The sequence below is a fragment of the Saimiri boliviensis genome, chromosome 2, assembly GCF_048565385.1.
Source record: "Saimiri boliviensis isolate mSaiBol1 chromosome 2, mSaiBol1.pri, whole genome shotgun sequence".
Classification (NCBI taxonomy): domain Eukaryota; kingdom Metazoa; phylum Chordata; class Mammalia; order Primates; family Cebidae; genus Saimiri; species Saimiri boliviensis.
This window is the reverse complement of record NC_133450.1, coordinates 23,435,682-23,456,798: the sequence shown is the minus strand read 5'-3', so window position 1 is coordinate 23,456,798 and position 21,117 is coordinate 23,435,682. Positions and strand designations below refer to the sequence as shown.

The window sequence follows — 21,117 nt, the reverse complement described above, 5'->3', positions numbered from 1 at the left end:
ATATTCAGAGCCCTTCTTGCTCTCTTTTTTTTAGTAACAGATCCTACCCCCATTCAACAGTGTGGACATGTTACACAAATTGGTCCAATCCAAGTTCTTCCCTGGGAATACAGTCAAACCCCATCTGTACCGCTTTATAATGAAATTGCAAATCAGAAGCCTCAGCTAGCCAGATCACCCAACATACAGAGAAACTGGTCAGGGTGAAAAAGCTGACACCCAAAAAAGAACAAAGACAAAAGACCTGGCAAGCACTGAAGGCTTCTATGTTCCTGAATCCAGTTGTTACTAAGGCAAGTTTTATCCCAATCATTTGCAGAGTTTGGTTATTTCAACCAATAAGTTCCAATTCTTTTTTTTTTTTAGGATTGACTTGGTCACTTGCATGGTCTTAATGAATCCACAACAGACTCCTTAAGGGAGTGTCTTAGTTTATTTTCTGTTGCTATAACAGAATACCACAGACAGGGTAATTTTTAAACAATAGAAATTTGTTTGGCTCACATTTCTGGAAGCTGGGAAGTCTAAGATCTCAGGGCCGCATCTGGTGAGAGCCTCCTGCTGTGTCATAACGTGGCAGAAGTCATCACATGGTGGGAGGGCGAGAGTGCACAAAACAGAGAAATGGGTAGGGATTCTCATCCTTTGATTAGAAGCCTACTCTTTCATTAACTAACCCACTCCCTCCATAATGGCATTAATCTATTCAAGATGGGACAGCCTTCATGACCTAATCACCTCTTAAAGGCCCCACTTCCTAGTACTGTTACATCGGCAATTAAATTTCAACATGAGCTTTAGAGGGGACATTCAAACCATGGCATGAAGTGATGCTTGTATGAGTTTGGCTATGCTGTTTTTACACATTATATTGTACTTAGCACAGGGACCTGCAAAGAATAGAAACTCAACAGATAGTTGTCAAAGTAATGATTTTTTTTAATTTCTATTTGAAATTCTGGAATAGTGTGTAAGATGCTAATATTCATAAACTTATTATGTGTAGGAAATAATGACTAAGTTCAGTCTCAAAAGATACTCATACTTTAAGTTGCCCGTTTTCCAAAAAAAATGCCCATATTTAACCATGCTGCAAACATATTTTTTCATTAACCGTCCATTGCCTCCATATAACATATTCTTTATACCTCCTCATAGTGAAAGTGCTTGATAGAAATGTATTCAAATTTATTACACATTAATACACTGACAATCATATAACAAATAATATAGATATATGTATAGAGTGTGAGAGTGTGTGTGTGTGTGTGTGTGATTTTAACCAAGTTTCTGGAAAGTATATTAATTGCGCTTAGAAAACCCAAGATGTAAATATAACAAAGTAAAAGTTTGCTCCACAGTCTCTTAAACAGACACCTTTCTATGAATTCTGTGAGCAACTTGTTCATGAATATGGAAAGTATCTTAAGATTTTCTTTTTACTTGTCTTGATTTCCTTGAAGACTCTGGCACACAGCATGAGATTAAAATAATCTGGCATTGCTGGCTACTTTGCCCACAAACACCAAGGAATAAATATTAGAATGATGGATTCTCTTTCCCTTGTCAACCATGAATATGTTCCAGCCTGGGGCAAAGTCTAGGGAGAAATGTTAAAATAAACAAATAGAACCAAAGAGTAGCTTTATTCTTTAATTCAAAGTTTATTAAAATACAAGAACAAATTGTATAAGCACACATACCACTCAGCACCAATAGGTTAACACTCTTTCTACCGATCATCTCCAAAGCAGTTCTTTTTCTGCAACTGAGAAGCACATATGAGTAGCATATGCACGCATGCATTCTCACCACGTTTACCCAGTACTCTCAGCATCATGTCCCGAATATTCTCCTTGCCAGGGAGACAAAGATGGGGAGAGGCAAACTAATGTGACTACATCCAACCACTAACTGAGTCGACGACTCTTTCGTCAGTAGTTATCATCCGCACACTGGTCAACTCTGCACATCTCTGCCTCCCTCTTCGGGTACCCGATTACTTGGGCTAGTGAGTCTGGGGATAATGTGATGCAAAACTAAACAAAACTGGCCAACATTCCCTACCCAATATCATTTAATTGCTTTGGTTATAAAGTACTGGATACTTATTTCTTCACATTCCCCAATCCTAACACACATAAAAACCACACTAACCAGCGACATGGGCCTGGAGAAATCTTGAGAGAATTTTCTTTATTTCCCATCCCCTTCTGTGGGTTTCTTTCATTTGCGTGTTGACCTGTTTGCTTTTTCAGGGGAGGGGGAGAAATGGAGGGTTTGAGCCAAAATAATGACTTCATTAAACATCTGCTGGGTCTTCGAAGTCTCAGTAAATATTGAATAAACTCCCTGGAGCTCTGCTGTTGCTGCCTAAGACGGGCAGCCAGCCCTGACTTGCATGAGCAGTCTTGTTTGGATATCTGTACATGTTTGCTTTCTATTGGTTCAGACTCACCTTGGAACAGAGAAGGGTCTGTTAAGTCTGAGACCTTGCTTCTGGTGCTTATACACATAGGGCATTAGGAAGTGGCCTGATGTTTTGCTCATCCTAAAGTCACTGAGTGACTTGCAGAAGCCTTCAGCCTTCCTTCAGTTGTGAGAAGTTTGTTTTCAAATCTTCCCGGATTTCTAGATCAAGGCCTCAGGGCTTCATCCTTCCCAGTTTGCAACTTTCTACCTCTCCCGCTCTAGATCCTCTCCTGAGAGCCTCAGGAAATGATCAAGATTGTGCCAACTGCAAAGAGATTGGTATGTAAGCCTCATTCTGGGAGTATATATGAAGAGTGGGTTTGGATTCTAGATTTGGAGTGAAGAAGGAAGCTGGAATCTAACTATATATATTTTAACTCTGATTTTTGGCGATACCATTTAGGAAAAAAAAAAAAAAAAAAGCTCCTAAAATTAAAAGCCTTACTTTCAGTCCCCACTGCTGAGACACATGACATTGTTCTGAAAAGCTCTAAATGCTAGTAAAGGTTTTCATTAATCCTTCAGTGGGACAGAAGTCAGGGTTTACATTTTTTCTTTTTCAATGGTCATATGATTCTAATTAAGCTTATTTTCCAAACCATCAGTCAGAGGTCAGGTGGAACAAATATCCAGATCAATCTATCCTCCTATGATTTACATAATAGGAAGTCCTGTAAATCAGTAACTCCTCTTGCTTTGCACATAGTCTGTAGGGAACCTGAGGACACCTTGTAATCCATATGGGAATTTTCCCAAAGGCATACATATTGTCTTTAACCTGCCCTCTAATAAGGTAGCACCATCATGTGACCTCACCATATGTCATAATTTTTACTTAAGAACCCAAATAGTAACATACACTCAGGCAAAATGAAAGAAAATAGGCTATTCTTCCCACCTTGATGAAAGGATAAGCACTTCCTGGTTAATGGGAGAATAATTTAACTAGATAGACCACTGGGAAGTTGATATTACCAAAAATCAGGGAGACTTCTATAAATGAGTTGAAGACACAGGACCAGAGACCAAACATGAAAATAGAAAGTCATGTAAGTTAAGTGGCTGTCTCTTAGCTTTCCAAAGCAGGAACAGTTACTAATCTACATCTAAGGAGGTCAGTTACATTTTAATAACTGTATGAAACACTTCTAAATTACTGAGCAAGCATTTCCATTCATGCCCATTCAAGAAAGTCATTGTTGATCCCACTAGTATTTTCACTAAACAATAAATAAAGTCAGTTTTTAATAGTTCCAAGACATAAGTCATTCAAACAATAAGGTTTGAATAAAACCAGATGCTATGATAATATTTAAAATTTCTTGGAAACTATTTTAATAATAGACTAGTTAATGCAGCTTAAAAGGCTGAACTGATAGCTCCATGTAAACATAGCCTATGGGAGAAACATGATCAGGGACTAAGAAAGACAACTCAGACTTTTATATAGGATATAAATATATCATAGATTTATGCTATGATATATTAATAGATACACTTTTCCCTGTGAGAATAAGAATTACAATTCTTCAAAGGAACACATACCTTATAAAACACAGGATAGGCCCGTGAGTACTGGCAATCTAATAATTTCTCAGCATATCAGCTAAAGCATTGATTTTCCTCTACCTCAAATAATGAGTTCTTGTTAATTTCATAAAAGAATGCATCACAAGAAATCATAAAAATGTATGTAGAGATAAATAGGTTACATAATCATGGGCTTTACCCTGATAACACCAAGACATTCTACATAATGTAGGATTCCTGAGCTTTATCCATTCATTTTCTCCATTGGCCCTTCCACAGCCTTTCTTCCAGAAATTCTTACATATTCTATTGAGCATCTTCCTCCCTGACAGCCTAGGTCTTTCTATGTTTCCTTCCTCTGCTTCATTCCTCCATTGGGCTATCCTCAGGGAGAACAGGTCTACACATAAACGACCTCTTTCTTTAAAAATATAGCACAACTGGGTGATTTTTCCATCATCCTTTTCCCCAGTCGACTAGCACTGCCTTAGCCAAATCTCATCCCCCCACCGGCTTATCTGACATACTGTTACATTATCGTACAAATAGAATAAAGGGGAAGTTTAAGGACAACAGTGTGACTGTGCTGCAACCAGATTTTTTATTTTACTGCTTTAGGGTCCCATGGAAATCTCAACACCATTCTGAAGATAAAAAAAGTCAATGAGGGCAGAGATAAGCCTTGAATGTAGAGGTTAACAACCGAGGAATCTGAAATAATTATTCTCGATATGATTTTTCAGCAATTCATTAGAAAACATCACATTTTTGAAATTTGCCTTGTTTCTTTGTGGGTGTTTTTTATAGAATTTAAAACATTAGAAAGCTGATGTTGCCATAAAAAAAAATCTGTCACAATGGAGCTTTAATATTTACACAACATACCAGCTAGTGATGACTGATATGTTGCTCCCATTTTAAAATAATACTTTTGATTCTTGCACACCTAGTTCCCATTCTTTTCTCATTTCAGACAACTAGTTTAAGAATGTATTTTCAACTTTAGTTTTTTCTATTAATTTATTTTTATTCAGTTATTAATGGAATGAACAAAAGGTCCTTTGATTGTACCTTTAAATACAATCATATACTATGATTTTATAATAGTCTTATATTTATCAAAAAAATTATGATACAAAATTGGTTCATCTATTCTTTTGGGGGCTATGATCTTTGAATATTACTGATGGGTAAAACTATAGTATCTATTTTAAAAAGAAAAAACTATTTTATATATATTAAAATAGCATTATAATCATATACTATAAGGACTTTAGATTACTAAAATTCAACTATTGGAAAAAAGGAAGATCCATGTCCAAATTCAAACATCAGTGAAAATTCCATGATACCGGGGGTTGCCTTATAACAAAGCTTCCAAAATTATTGATTGGAATTCTCTATAAATTCCTCTTCTTCTATTTTGCAATGGAAGTAAGTTTGTTTGCTTACACCTATCCTTCATTACAGTTCACCTGCTTTGGGAGGAAGTCAAGACTGTGCTGAATGGCCATGGTACCTACCTCCCACAGCAGCTGAGAATATATGTACATTTGTATGTATGCATGTACGTATAATTTCTTCAGCACAGCATTCAGAGAGAACACTGCTATAGAGACTGAGATTAGGACTGACTTGGCCACATAATAACTGCAGGAATGGAGAGGAAAAGACCAGCACCAGCAGATCCACTGGTTTTCCTTTAACAGGTATCATGGGGTGTAATTAACCCACTGAAAATATACATACCACATACATGTTTCAAAAGTAATTATTTCCAACAGAAACCTCTCACAACTACAAATACTTAAGAATATTTTTCCTTTCAATACTCCCTTTCTCCTTCTATCTAGGAACATATGACAAATATATTGTTTTTATATGTGTACTCTCTATGCCACCTTTAGTGGAGCTGCTGTGTCTTTTTCAGGACTTGCGTGTGTTTCTGTGTTTCTGTGGCTAACAAATGAGTTCTACTCTCTACAGCTTCAAGGTGAAACTCTGTGAATTTTCCAAATGTTTCTGCCTCCTCTTTCCTAGCTTGTCAATTTGATTTCTTTCCTAGCACTCTCTCCACCTGCCTAGGAAGTAATCCTCACATTTCAGATGATCATTCTAACCTCCTAGATTGAGGGATTATTCTTGGTATCTACAAACATACCTGTAAGTTCTGGGCTATGAAGACTGAGAGCACTACATGACTAAAAGCTGGAACATCAGAAACGACTCTAAAGTCTAACCCTAACACCAATGTCTAGCCACATGGCCTGGGTTCAAGGACTTGTTATAATATTTGGGGAATTTCCAATTAGGCTTCATCCATGCAAAACAGAGCAAAGGCAATACCCTTTATCTTAACGTAAACAGTAGCTTCCTAATGTAGTAGTTATTCACGTAAGTCTTTCTTCTGGTCTCAAAGCATGCATCACCTGTATCAGTTCCTTCCCAATGCAGAATGAACACATGCTGAATCAGGGTTTCTTCCTCTCCGTCTTGGGATCTTTTCACATAAGGCTTTTCACTCACAAGAGAAGTGATAGGGCTACTACTTAGCCCAGTGCCATTTGAGTAGTGAAGAAAGTATGAAGCTGTTAGAGATTCATGTTCTTCTGAAAGGCAAACTCCTGTCTTTCGGTAAGGCAATGGGACTCTGTTGAAATACGGATCCAGTTCTTAATGTCCTTGCCTTTATATACTTTTTAAAAACAATAAGCTCTTACAATCATACCTTTAACCAGCTAATCTAGTTTTCTTTCATCTCTTGCTGAAATTCTTCTCCAGCCAATGCCGGACTTCTTGAAGATTGTAGGAGAAGGGGCCCTTTCCTCCCAGATAAGCAATTTTCTGTCTCTGCACGATGCACACACGTTCAAAGGCTACCCCGTAAGCTACGTTGGCGTTATTGTCCATGCGGTCAGCCACAACTCGGCACTGGGGCGGCAAGGAGAAACGCTCCAGAAGCTTCTGGGCTGCTGCACATCGATCTTCCTGGCTCTGGTGTTTCTTCACCTCGAAAGACCAAGAGGAGTCCCCAGGTATCGCCCAGCCATCTGATGGATGAGCCTCATCAATGTAGACCAGCAGGAAGTCAGCCACGGAGGAGAACTCTTCCACCAGTTTGCAGAAGGCTGGCAGCTGGCTCGTGAAAGGAGGTCAAGTAGCTGAGCCAAAGTTGACCACCAGTGGGCGCTCAGGGCTGGCAAAGTCAAGAAGGTGACATGTGGCTCCCTCAGCTATCTTCTCCTGGGTACCATTGCCACTGTTGTCACCTCCTTCTGCACCGGAGACACGCACCACACTGGAATTGGGGGCATCCTCACCCAATTTCACCTGATGATAAAAAAAAAAAAAAAGGAGAGAACATCACATTAAAACACATTGCCACTTCAAGTCACGTTAAATAGTTACAATTTGGCTCTAATAGAGTGTGGTATTTTCTTCAGAGCATGTGGTAAACATTTATTGATTTGAGTAAAGAGACATCATGGCAGGTAATGTAAAGAATGGCCCAAAAGAAAGTAAAAGTCTTTTTCATTCTGTATAGTCACTGAAGGTAATTATTTTCCTCATTGAAGGTACTGGAGTTAACTCTTTTTATAATTAAGCCAAGGCTGGTATTCTTTCCTATCCTTATTTTGCTGTCAAGGCTTAGCATGCATTCTATAACAAATGATTAATTGACTTCATTTTAAAAGTTAGAAGCAAATGGTCTCCTTTAAGACAAATTATCGGGGTCTTGAGACACGGTGCCTCTTTCTGAATTCTGAAACTCCAGTCAGGACCTTTATTTTCTTGCACAATACTAAGTCATTTAATCTCAACCAATGGCCAATGATACCAGTGGGCTCTATACTTGGCCAGACCTAGAAAACCTGAGGTCTACCATTTATAAGAAGGGTTACTTGCACTTAACCTCTTTAGGGATTCAGCTTTTCCATCTGTAAAATGGAGGTAATAATGCCTGTCTTCCACATATGGCAATTGGAAGACAACATGAGCAAAAGAGCTCTTTGTGGACTGTAACTAGGTGGGTGTGTGTTGCCCTTATCAGACGCTCCCCCACCATGTGAAACAGAACATCCTCTTTCTTGGGCAATTCTGTGGTTTAAAAAAATATATATCCTGAGCAAAGCTTTTTGCTGTCCTCAATATGGCATACTCCCCAGAGACTTCTACTGCCACTGTTTACGGGGGGGCTCTTACCACTCCAACCTCACAATTTCCATTAAATTAAAACAAAACAAAACAAAACAAAACAAAACAAAATGGCTACTCCTGAATTCTACTTTAATTTCTCATTTTGCGTGTGTGCCTGTTTCCCTCTTTTTATCTAGGAAGTCACATTAAAAAGTACTTTTCTACCCCACAATTTGTTAACAAGCTCCTCTGAATTATAAAATACTGGGGCAGAAGAGGTAGAGATAAAAATTGTTTCATGTGCTCCCTTTGCGCATGGTTTAAATAGTTGAAAACAGAATGAAGGAAAGTTTGCAGGCTTTGAATCTGTAAATTGATAATTAAAAAGCAGGCAATAATAAAAGAGCCAATTACTTCAGTTTGAATTAATACAATTAGATCTTCCTCAGAATGGCTTAATCAAAGCCAATAACATTAGGGATGACTTATGATAGTACATTGGTTTGTATACACTATCCTGGATATTACAATATATTTCCAACTGGATCGACTTATTTCCCTCATATACATATAGCCACACATAAAACTACTGTTAATTGAAGTCACTTAGAAGTGACTTGTTAAAGATCTAACAATCCAAACCAATATAATACACTCAAGGGCTTTTATTCAGAAGCTTCTATCTAATGCTAATGCATAACTCATTTTAACTGTAGAGAAAGAATTAAAGTTATTTCTCTCCCTTCTGAAAAAATCCCAGCAGGGCAGGTTTAAAATAAGCACTATTAGTTTTCTAAGAGAAATCTGACAGTAATAATCTTCCTTCTCAGAAAGGAAGCTGTTGGTGTGACTTAAGTAAGTAAATTTGTTTTAAGTTGCCACCACGGAGAAAGTTATTTTACTTACACTAACTTTCTCAGTTAATTTACAAGTGACACTAGATGGAGAAATCAAATAAGCACATTTACCTGGATTCTTTCAATATGAACTACGCTTGTCTTTAAGGCATGAAAATATACATCAAAATTAAAGATATACATGTTAAAGGGACTGTAATCCATGGGTTCTTTCTGGATTTCTTATTTTTTATTTTTACTTTTATTTTGTAGATCTAGGTAGTGGGTACCACTCTCTTTTCTTTAGATCTTTCTCATTTGAAAGAGTAATAATGATTCCAGGAGGGCTGTTTTAACAATATCATGTGTGCTGTGTGCCCGAACATACTGTGATAAGAAGACCGAAATGCATTCAGATTAGTCTGTTGTAGTGAATTCCTATTAAGTAAACAACCCGTACACGTGTAGATTCTTGGTAGTAAAAACATTCATCTGCATTTTGGAATCATTTTTGAACCCTATAAACAATTACGTAGCCTTGATAAATGGGCCTCTAACCCCTTGACTCACCCAAGCAGGCCTGTCGATCCTTTCATTATTTCTGATTATTCAACTGAATAATCTAATCTGATGCTTTTGTCACAGGAGACTCTCCTGTTACCTGAAGTAAATTTTCTTGGAAAGTTAACACACCTCCTCCTTCTTAGAGACAAGGTATACCTCAGCTGCAGAATTCTTTCCAAAACACAGACTAGTTTGCCTTGGGAAATTTAGAGTAAATATCACACCGTTACTCTAAAATAAAAAATTTGGAAAGTTACAAAATCCATAATGCTCTTTATGTGGGGGATTCAGCATTTTGTTCAGATTAGGGTTAGACTGGAAAGTATTTATTTTGCTGAATGAATAAATGCTTGTTATTACAATCCTAGCTCGGTGAAGAATTTTACACTTAATGATAACCCTGACCTGCAATGAAAGTAATCATATTTGGTGATGGATAAGCTCACTGAAGCAGATACATTCAGAAATATGCATCCTGGAACCCTCTTACAGAATACTACTGTAATCAACACTCAGTGTTATTGATCTGTCCTTGATTGTTTCATCTGGTGAGTGCACAAAACAAATGTGGCCTATTCTTTTCATTTTGTGGAGCAGCCAGAGTCCCTTCCTGAATATTATAATGCCACAAATGGATATTCTTATTCGTGGAGGTGCCTAGGCAACAGAAAATGCATAGATAAAATTAATATGATTCATAAAACTAAGAAGGAAAAACACACACCCACCATCCATAAATCTAAATGTGAGTAGACTAGTAGTCTGCTTTTATAAGCTTCATATACTAGTCATAAAATGCGTCCATCATTGCTAAAACCTGATGGACAATTTTGCTACAATAAAGAAAAAAAAAAACCTTTTTTTTTAGATATGAAAGTTTCCTTTAAACTAAAAGAAAATATTCTAAAAGGATATTACTGGTCATTCTCATCTCCCCATTTGGTCACCATAAATTTAAATTCCCAATAGACCAGAGTTTCAAATGGAGAACTTCTTGGTTTGCTGGGTTATGCACCCTGCTGAGACAGGCTGGGAGAATCACCATTGTCTTCAATGATGGAAGATTCTTTGCTCTCCCCAGGAGCAAAGCATTCCTTGACACAGAGCCAAAATGATGAAGAAAATAAAGTTGGTCCCATAATAACGTTTAAGCTGCAGGAAAGAAACTCAACAAAAACAAGTTATCCCTCGGTACTCCCAAACTTTGTTTTAATTTCCCACAGTGGCACAGAAAGTCTCCTGGCCACAAGTTACCTATCATCTTAATTTCTCCTTCTTAGAGGGTTTGTGTTTGGTTTTTGTCCTTAATGAGACATATTTGCCAAAGAGGCATTCAAAAGGCATTTTTTACTCTTGCGGAAGAGTAATTAGGTCGGTACCTCTTTCCCTGCCAGCATTAGCCGCTCTAAAGAGAACCCTGCCCAGTATTTAATGCCCAAACACAAGAAGCATCATTTCCACTAATTGGTCTTGAAGTTCCGATGTTCCCAAAGGGTCCCTTTATTTTGCAAGGATCAGAAAGGACACAAGTAAAATGTGACATTGTCATCGCTGACTTTTATCTCTCTCATCTGCACCATTACAGTGGTTTTTTCTTAGGTTTTTGCAAGCAACATCAACACACCACCAACAAAGGAAACAGGATTTGCATTTTTACAACAGAAGACAACTCTGGGCCAAGTTCAAATGCTGCAGTGGACATCTTTATAAACATGAACATGAACGTAAATACACAGCATATATAAAGACATGATTTCCTTGATGATGTTTTGTGTTCAGTGCATGGGGGAAAAGGAAATGCTGCTTTAGTGTGTGGACTGTGAAACGCAGGGCAAAGGGGAAGAAAGAAGCATTCATCAAGCAGAAGCAGAAAACAGAGCATATACTACTAACCTTGTTTTTTGCTTTGGGTTTTTTTTTTCTTTTTCTTTTTCTTTTCTACAGCCTGAGAAAGGTTTGTGGACAATATATCACATAATCTCATAATAGAAAGTAAAGCAAATGATAAAAATAAAGGAGAGGGGGATGGTAGCAGAATTTTCACATATACTTCTTGCTATCCAAAGCCCTGGACATGGTTTTATTAACTATCAGGAAGTTTCAAATTCTTTGACATAATGACCAGGCTAAATCAATGTCCTTAGAAACATGGCCAAACAATCATTAAGCAGAGATTTAACCATTTATATTCAGATTGGCCAAATAAATCAGAGTTGAAGAATAGGCTACCTACTCCTTCCTCTTAGCTCAATTCCTTTTAGCTATTCTCTTTTTAATTTGTACCTTGAAAATGTAGCTCTAAGCTCTATCATTCCCCAGTGTTTTATCCAATGATGGACAAGCTGTGGCTGTGGCCTGCTTTATGTTCTTTTTTGACTGTTTCTCTCTTAAAAGGACCTTTTTCCATTGTGGAAACTCGTGTCAAAGGCTTGAGGTGAATGAAGAGGAGGAGGAGACTGTTAAAGAGACCCTTTCAAAACCAAAATTATATGTTCAAATGAATATGTTTTCTGTACCTCTGCAATCTTAACCATGCGGAAGCTAAACTGCCTGTCAGCATCTATACCGTGTGTTTACTTTTACACTTCATTTAGGTAAGAGCCAGGCTCCCAAACAGAGCAGTTTGCTTATTGGTTGCATGTTTTTAGTCTCTGAGCACCAGCACAAGGATATACTGTTCAGATGCAATGACACTGACTAAAGAAACAAATAACAAATATCGTTTATTCACCTCAGGGTCTCTCACCAGTGTCAATAGATTTTCAATCAAAATTGTACATAGAACCCATCTCTTATTAAATTCACATTGTCTTTCAATGGTTCTCCATAAAGTTAATTCAAATCTTTGTCAATATTTTAAGAAAGGTTTTAAAAAAGTTTTTTATTTTGTTCTTTCTTTATTTCTGTGTTGCCTCTTGTGGGGGCAAAACACAGGGATAATACTTTCGCTGTACTTTCTCTACGTATCTTTCTAGGCATCTGACATGCAGCAACAAGGAGAATTAACAAGGGCAACTCACATGTCTAGTTGTATCACATGGGTACACGCCCCTCTCATCCTGGAAACCTTCACTTCTGGGGATGGGCAGCTCAAAATAATGCAAGTCAGGATTATGAAATAGTGTGATGCCATCTCAAACAGAACCTCCAACAATGTCTCTAGAAATGACTCCACCCAAAGACAGTGGCACAGATGACAAGAGCATTCAGGGAAGTGATTGAACTTGATTGAGAGGTTCTGAGTGACCCTCAAATGCCACCACAGAAACCACCACCCTTCAAGTATACTTGAAGTCAGAAAGAGACCATCATTCAGTTCCAGCTGTGTTCATAATGTTTCCATTCATCACATACCCAGTCCAGTCTTGTCTCTGGATATGTGGTTCCTGCGATTACTTCTGCACATGGTAGCTATTATATAAATAATCAAAAGCAAACATAATAACACCAGTCGTGAACTTGGTCATTAATCAAATCAGTAGGCAGGAACAAAGAAATATAGAAGATAAATACACAAACCATATGCAAAAAGAAAAAACAAATCACTCATCCTTCCCAGTTTCCTGGAATAGGAGTAACAAAATATTGCAACACAATGGAACATTATACATGAGTGAAAAAAAAAAAACAAAAAACTTTACTAAAGACGTATTTGCTTGCTTTTCCATTTTATGTTCAGTAAGCTGCTTAATGGGAAAAACCACCTCGCTTAATATTTGTGGGTAACATAGCCCCCATTGTGTATATGAGAGATGACTTTTTTCAAGTTTTTCTTAATGAAACATGACATTTATAAAAGAAATATATGTGTGTAAGTAAAATTCTTCCAATAAGTGGTTTTCTTTGTAGGCAAAAGGCAGTTGTCTTCCAAACAGTAAGAGTTTAATATACTGAGGTCAAACCACTAATACTTCCATGGTATCTGCTAACACATATGAAATATGATGTTGTGAGGGAATTTTCTAATTAATCGTATGTCTGACATACTCGTGTACTCCCTTACCTGCCTCCAAATTGCCTTCCCCTAAAACAAAACATAAAAACTTCCCATTCATTATGTACATTTGTGGAAATGAGATGATCAATTCAATATCAACTTTTCTACCTCCCCCATTCTCCCTCACATGCACAATATACATGAGGTTTGACTGTCAGGACTTTGAGCATCAATTCCTATTCTCATAAAGGAATTTCCGTCTACTAATAAGAGCTCTTGCAGTTCACATTTTTTTTTAACAACAATAAACACAAACCCTCTTGAGGTTACTATCAATAATAAAGACAGGTGGGGAAACTTCCCTAGTTCACTACAGGTATTTTCTTCTCGAACATCTGATTTTCAGAGGAACAATCCCATCCTGGATTCTTTGTAATTACAAGTCACTTCTTTTCTTTTCCTGGTACATAGCTTTATTTTTCTAGTGTTTTATTTATGGAGGATGCATTCCCTTTTGCCTCTATTATTTCAAGTTCCCTGTCTCTGGTTCTAAGGGGCTGCCTGCCTGAAGCATACCACTTCACTGAACACCTGGCTTCAATATTCCTCTAAAACACAGATGTACAGTTCCTTTTTCTGGCATCTTGGGCAACAGTGTTAGAGAAACCAAGATTGTCTGTTTTGATAACTACTTTTGCCAAAATGGTTCATTCTTCTCAAGCCTGCGTGGGGAGTCTGGGGGGACCTTTAGGAGTCATATGGGCATAGCAGGTGGGGGAAAACTGACAAAAGACCAGGGCCAAAATCTTCCTCTGTGCCCCTGCAGATCTCAGTTGAAAATACTCTATCAACATCACCAACCAGCAAAAAGCCTGGAACATCAGTATTTTTCATTCAGACACTAAGATCATCACTCTGATCTTGAGAGAGCAGCCCCTGGATACTTCCTGTGGAGGTAAGGGAGACCACTGCTCTAATGCTCACAACAGCTCTGAGATTTAATGAACCCCAGACTCATCATCTCTTCCTAGGACCACTTAGTTTATTTTTGAGAAACGAAGTAAAAGAGGCTTCCCTTGCAAATGCTGAATTTCTGACAGCCAGTTTTCAGATTTTTCTTTTGCAAGTTGCTATCTAGTAACTCAGGACTCACTGCCTGAAAACTGCTTCCAAAGGGTTCAAATTGGAATCACTGCAGAGGAGGGGGCACACAGTTGCTTGCTTTCATTAACTCTTACCTCTACCAGAAACCAAGCAGCTATGATGGCAAATCACACTTGCTATGACCATTTTGTTATCTTGTCAACTCTCTGAGAGTTTTGAGCAGCATTTACTTTTTTTGCTTTTCAGTACCCACCCCTCAAACATACTTCCTCGGTGCACCTCACATAGCCTCCCACCAAGCAAAAAATCAAAATTCTAGTTTACAGCAAGAGCAGAATCAGTGCAGCGGTCTCTCTTCCCCATCATTTTCTCACTTTTCCCAAGTTACTGTACCAGCACTCTACTCCATAGCCACAGTAAGATATTAATAACCCTTGGTAGAAAGACTCCTTATTAGGTCACACAGAATCATTAAGGTTTAACAGCTGTCTCCCAATCTAACCTGTGCAACAGGTGTGGAAAGCAAACTTACAGGCTCAGTGGGCAGCTCCACAAATAGAACTTCACAGCTTTCACCCCACGCTCCCGTTGGCCTCTGGTCCCCCGCACGTGAGCCCCTGCCCCTATAGACCTAAGGAGAAGCCATTCTCGGCTCAGCTCACCTGTTTGTAGGCATCGAGGAGGAAGCTCTTCCAGACGCAGCGCAGTCCCTCTGAGGTCAGCATGCGCCGCCACTCTCCGCGAGTGGACTTGGAGCGGCTCAGCAGCAGCACCACGTGCTTGAGCAGAATGACCGAGTCATAGAGCGCCAGGAAGAGGCAGTTGGAGAAAAAAACTGGCAGAATTTGCAGTGTGATCAGCAAGTCTACGCTGAGGATGCCCATCTTCTCTGCCTCCTGAGTCAGTTCCCTTGTGCGCTCTGGTTCCCCTTCACCCTCTTATTTAAAAGGGGGGTGGTGATAAAGGGGGGTGGGGGAGGTAAGGGGGAAGGTTGGGGGTGGGGGGAAAAGGGGGGAGGAAAAACTAAATTAAAAGGAAGCCCAAGTTGTCTCCTCTTTCAAAGAAGCAGAAATGGCAAGACCAAGTCCAGTCTCTCCAGCCCAGCAGTTGGAGTGTGCCCATCAATTCATTCAATTCGGAGCTGCTGCCTCTTTTTTTTTTTTTTTTTTTTTTCAGGATTTAAGATGTTAAAAAAAAAAAAAAAAAAAAAAAACTGGCGTACCCGTCCCTAATCCAGTTACCCCTGTCAGAGTCCGTTAAAGACAGGCAGTTCTACTTTCATTTCCAAACACCTATGAGACTGTGGCAGAGATTTTAAACTTTTCTTTAGCCTTTCATTGTCTCTTTAAACGTAGCCTGTTTCTTTCTTGAAATGCCAGAGTTGTTTTTTAAATGTGCTTTAAGGGTAGCTTTTTTTTTTTTTTCTTGCTTTACTCCGTTTTACACACACTTTCTGTGCTTCTCGTTCCCCAGTCTCACTCTCTCCTTCCCCAGGACCGACTGACTCCTCTTTTTTCTCACTCTCAGTCTTTCCCCTCCTGCTATCTGTCTGTGGTGCAAAGTGCCTCTCTCTGCAGCCCAGTGAGTCTCCCTGAAGCCTTTTATACATTCCCTGGCTAATTGCTGCAATAGAGAAATGAAAGCCTAATCTTGGTAAAGATCTTGACGTCATTGAGAAACAGGGCTTTACTTTGGCCAGGACTGCAGTGAATAGAAAAGCAAAACTCGACAACTTTTTTTTTTTTAGAAGGGGTGGGGGAGAGACAGTGGAATTTTGCTTTGTGATTTAAAGAGAGAGAGAAAAAATTAATACCCTTGACAGCTTTCAGGAAATGCTTCCAAACTTTGGGAAAAGTAATTTAATATAATGTGTTGATTGACATGGCCAACACTCTCTCTTTCGATTATCATTATCATTAATTTCTGAGGGATTCTGGAAAGAAAGGATCCTGGAAGGAAGGTAGAAAAGAGAAAGAGTTATCACAGGTGGTCTTAGCTCTGTTTCTTAGAACATGTGAACATTTATATGCAATCTGTATATCTTTATACCATGACTCCAACTCTTCATAAGATCTGTGACCTAGGTTCTTGAAATTTTTTGAGTCATGATCTTATTTAAGAAAATGCAAAGTGAGTTGTAGGTGGAAAACTTTTAAACTATTTCAGTACCATCACAGCATTTCTTTAAAGCTTCTTGCAGAATCTTGAATACAGGTTTCTTTTTAGTTTTACCCAAGCTTCTAATGAAAAAAAAAAAAAATTCCTCCAGACAATGAAGGAGTTAGGTGACATTCATTTAGCTTCGTTTTGCAGATAAAATTAAAACTTTCCATTGAATAACATTGAGATGCCACAAGGCTGAGAAACGATTTATGTTTCACCTCTTCTGCTAGCATAATCCCTAAGAGACCTGATACTTTAAGAAATCTTCCTTTTTGTTTGAAAAAAATTTTTTAATTAAATGTATAGGGGGGTTAAGAGCAGACTGAATTGGTTCAAGGTGCCACATTGACCATTGTTCAATGACTTGTCTCTCCCATGAGTCTTTAGGACAGGTACTTAGGCAGACAATGCTTTGGCAGAATGCCATGACCCCTGCCTTATTCTACTTTTTCTCCCGATGTTACCGAACAGATCACCTCTAGGAATTATATTTTCTTGGAAGGTGTAGCAAGCACAACCTTTGGGGTGGGGTGTAAAATTGTAACTGAAAATTAATTAGCTGAGTTTTCTATGTGTAGCCAGAGCTCTCGTTACGCATAAGCTAAGCAGTAGGTGCAAGCTTGTGGTTGGTAGATTGCTGTATTTTTTCCATCTGGCTAAAACCTTCATGATCACAGAAATAATTTAAAAGCCTAGACAGGAGTCATTAATTTGTAGGCTTGTGAGCTGAATTCTGTATATTAATGCATCTTGTTTGCTTGGCAGGTTGCTTTTTGCCTTTAAAAAAATAATCCAAGAGAATATCTTTAGGTTCTGCAAGAAAGAGATTCTTATCCACTTTGTTCACTGCTACCTCTCCAGCACCTAGAACCAAGCTGGGCACACAATAAGTTCAATGAGGATGCTCTGAATGAATGAATGAACAGGGCATCTAGTGGGCCACTGCATTGCTCTACACTAGGGGGCGCCATTCACATACAATATGATGTGAACGGTTGGGGGGCTGCCCTGGCATTGTAAAACGTGGTGGCCTTGAGCAATGCCCTCTCTTGTGACACAACCGCCAGCATTTCCTACAAATTCTTTCATTTTTATCCCTAGTTTGGCCCCTGATGAGTTTTGAATTTGCATCTCATGGATTAAATTGTTATAGACTTCAAAGCTTAGAAAAATCATATAGAAAGTATTTTTCCTATGACTAGCAATAATGTTAGCAAAAGAATATTACTAATATAGATAATGTACATTTACTGCAGGTATCTTCTCAAACCGCTCAATGCTCTTAGGGGAAAAAAGAAAGAACAAAGGCAGGGAGGTGACAACGTGGTTTGTTTTTGTTTTTGTTTTTGTTTTTTTTGAGACAGAGTCTTGCTCCGTTGCCAGCGCCAGGCTGGAGTGCAGTGGTGTGATCTCAGCTCACCGCAACCTCCGCCTCCTGGGCTCAAGCAATTCTCCTCCCTCAGCCTCCCGAGTAGCTGGGATTACAGGCCTGCGCCACCACTACCAGCTAATTTTTGTATTTTTAGTAGAGATGGGGTTTCACCATGTTGGCCAGGATGGTCTCGATCTCTTGACCTCATGATCTGCCCGTCTCTGCCTCCCAAACTGCTGGGATTACAGGCGTGAGCCACCGCGCCCCGCGGACAACGCGGTATTTTAACTGGTGGAGGGGTGAAAGCTACATTGCCATAGTTCCCGCCAACAATGGCAGAAGGAGGTGTGGACTCAGGAGACGCTGCTTCGGCTCACTGCCCAAGCCTCAAAGTCTCTCCCCTTCTCAGACCTTCATTCCACCTCGATGGGATTAAACCAGCGCTCTTCTGCGGCGAAGATTTCCGCCCCTTTAAACCAATTCTCTCTCACTGGCTTTTGCTCTGGAGGAGGAAAGTACGTTTGCAAATGGCACACTAAGGAGACGGATGGATAAAAAATCAGAAAGCTTTCTTTTACATGTGAAGTTCAACGCACATCCAGACTTTAAATGTTTATAAATTAGAATTAGGACTCCACTGGGGGCTTTTGTTTCTTTTTATTTTTTGAGGTTAGAAGTGTTTGAAAGGAAAATTTTAAAAAATAAGACATCAGAAAGATACACAGCCAAGCCGGTTATGTCATTTCTTCTATCATCCTTTGAAATGAATGAATAAACAAATCACAAATCCGAGAGCCAGTCCTCTAGCAGATAGAAAATCTGTCCATCCAAGAAATTACATTTCTCCAAAGCTATTTCTTTTTTTAGGCATGGTCCACGATTGCTTGTTCCAGTTATTAAGAATATTTATCACATTCATTTTCAAGTATTTTTTTACTCATTAAGTAACAATATAATCATAAGTTGATAGAGTATGATTTTTCCCATCATATAGATGAGAAAAAGCAGATTACCAAAGTTAGGAAGTCCGAGTTGGTGTTGGGATATTTTCCCTCATTCCAATTTTTTTTTCTTTAATGTCTGTTATGGATCCTGGTCATTACTCTGAGAACCAAAACTCTTATCGAAAGTGGTTTGCTAGTAATTTAATCTTCTAAATGGCAAAGGCTGTCAGGACTTCACATCTGTTTAAGACTGTCCTGAATCAGGTTCCTTATTTAGACTCATGTGTTCTTTCAAAGGGCTTGGATGTCTTCTTGGTCATGTATATGTTCTTAGCAATCAGTGAGTTCTTAGCAATGTAATGAGTGAAACACAAACCAATGAGGGGCATGTTGGTTGCATTTCCCCATAAGATGTTGTGCAAAGGTTTTAAATTCCTAGGAAAAGCAGCCTAGGGCAAAATGCTTTGAGCTTTTTACAAAAAAAAAAAAACAAAAACGAAGCCTTTGTCAAATTGTTTAACTTCTTTTACATTCCCATAATAAAAGAGCATCTTGTCCTACTGTTGCCTCCTTCTGGTTGGAAAATAACAAGTAGATGAGTCACAAGTCTTTCTTTAGTCCTCTCCTTGACTCTAAAATTGAGATTGAGAAAATAAAGTTGGATCATCTGAAAGCAGGCCTGGAAATTTTAAGCATAGCAGTTGCCACTACTATTTCCTTATTCTTATTTGAAAGAGGAGAGCATCCAGACAGTTATGTGACATTCGCAATTGGTACCAGCGACTTTCAAGCTGCCTGTTTCATGGAATTTTATTCTTTCTAATTCAAGTGATTTGTCAAGTGCCTAATAAAAAAAAACGGCATTTCATTTTTACTTTATTAAAGACATGTCAAATAAATATATTATAAATCTAAAAATGTCTGGAAACAGGAGGTATGCTGACTTTGGATTTGAGAATATGGTTGCTATACGTAACCCTCAACACAGTGCTGCTCCTATCGGAGCAGGGAATCACAAACTATATAACCTTCGGCCTCTCGTGACTCTGTGCCTGACAGGGAGTTATGATGAAGGGCTCACACCACAACTACTGAATCACTCAAAATTCCCTGTGGGCCCATCCATACCACAAACACAGCCGTGTTCTCTGCCCTGTGATGAAAGGAGAAGCTCGATGGATAAAATACACAATCCCAGAGTAAACTCTGACGCACCTTAATCAAAGCAACTTGGGGGCGGGAGGGCAGGCTGGCACCCTGGGAGGTATGAGCATTCTCTCCCAGCAGCCCTGGCCATAGGTTCCTCTGCAGCGCTGGCTGACAGCACCCCTCTGAGGAGTTTGATGCATGTCCCGCAGGAACTGTTGCTGCTTTTTTTTTTCTTTTTTCTTTTTTTTTTTTTTCCGGGCTAACTACTGGTAAGACAGGGGAAAAAAAATAAAAAGGAAATAAAAAAGACAGGGAAAGCAAAAATGAAGAGAAAAGAGGTGATAAAGATGGTAGGAGAAAGACCGGGAAAGAAAAGGTTCAATGAATTGCCAAATGTGGCAATGCTTTTTGCGAGGTAACAGCTGTCCAGTCTCTGGATAGAAGCCACCACTGCATTTCACAGAGGCCACAGAACAGCTGTTAGGAGACAACGATACCCTTCACTTGCTATTGGCCTGGTCTAGATCCACACTGATAGCCAGTCCCCTGCCCCACTGCTGCCCAAACCTCTCCAGGTGCCTTGACTGTTATTTGGCTTTGAAAACCATTTGTCAGCCTCTAGAGACACCCATGGTTGGGGATGTTGTGGGAAGAGGGGTGGTAGGGGAATCGAGAAGAAGACTCTGTGAAGTTATACATGGTGAATTCATTCCGGACCAAAAACAGAAAGAAAAAGCTCAGAATGAGGAAATGGGGCCCACCCTTTCTCTTCTAAAAATGTGACTCAATCTCTTCTTTCCCCCTAAATCCTTGACCCAATGCAGTAGACCAAAAGAAACAAAGGAAAATGATCAAAAATAGCCATCATCTTTGGAACAACTTTTCCTCTACTTTGTTTCATTCCACAGT

At 39.0% G+C, this 21,117-nt stretch overlaps 1 protein-coding gene across 2 annotated transcripts in view; it reads right to left on the bottom strand.

Moving 5' to 3' along the window:
* Nucleotides 1–1,644: 1,644 nt before the first annotated feature.
* The window catches only part of DIO2 (iodothyronine deiodinase 2), a 235,323-nt gene continuing 215,850 nt past the window's right edge, over nucleotides 1,645–21,117 (bottom strand). The window contains exons 3-4 of one of the 2 annotated variants that reach the window (XM_074392899.1): nucleotides 15,243–15,517; nucleotides 1,645–7,332 (exon numbers count right to left, since the gene is read on the bottom strand). In XM_074392899.1, coding sequence (XP_074249000.1) covers nucleotides 6,733–7,332; nucleotides 15,243–15,464 — 822 coding nt within the window. In that variant the 5' untranslated portion in view covers nucleotides 15,465–15,517 and the 3' untranslated portion in view covers nucleotides 1,645–6,732. Of the gene's footprint in view, nucleotides 7,333–15,242; nucleotides 15,748–21,117 lie in introns of those variants that run through there. The other variant, XM_039469387.2, reaches the window with a different exon arrangement.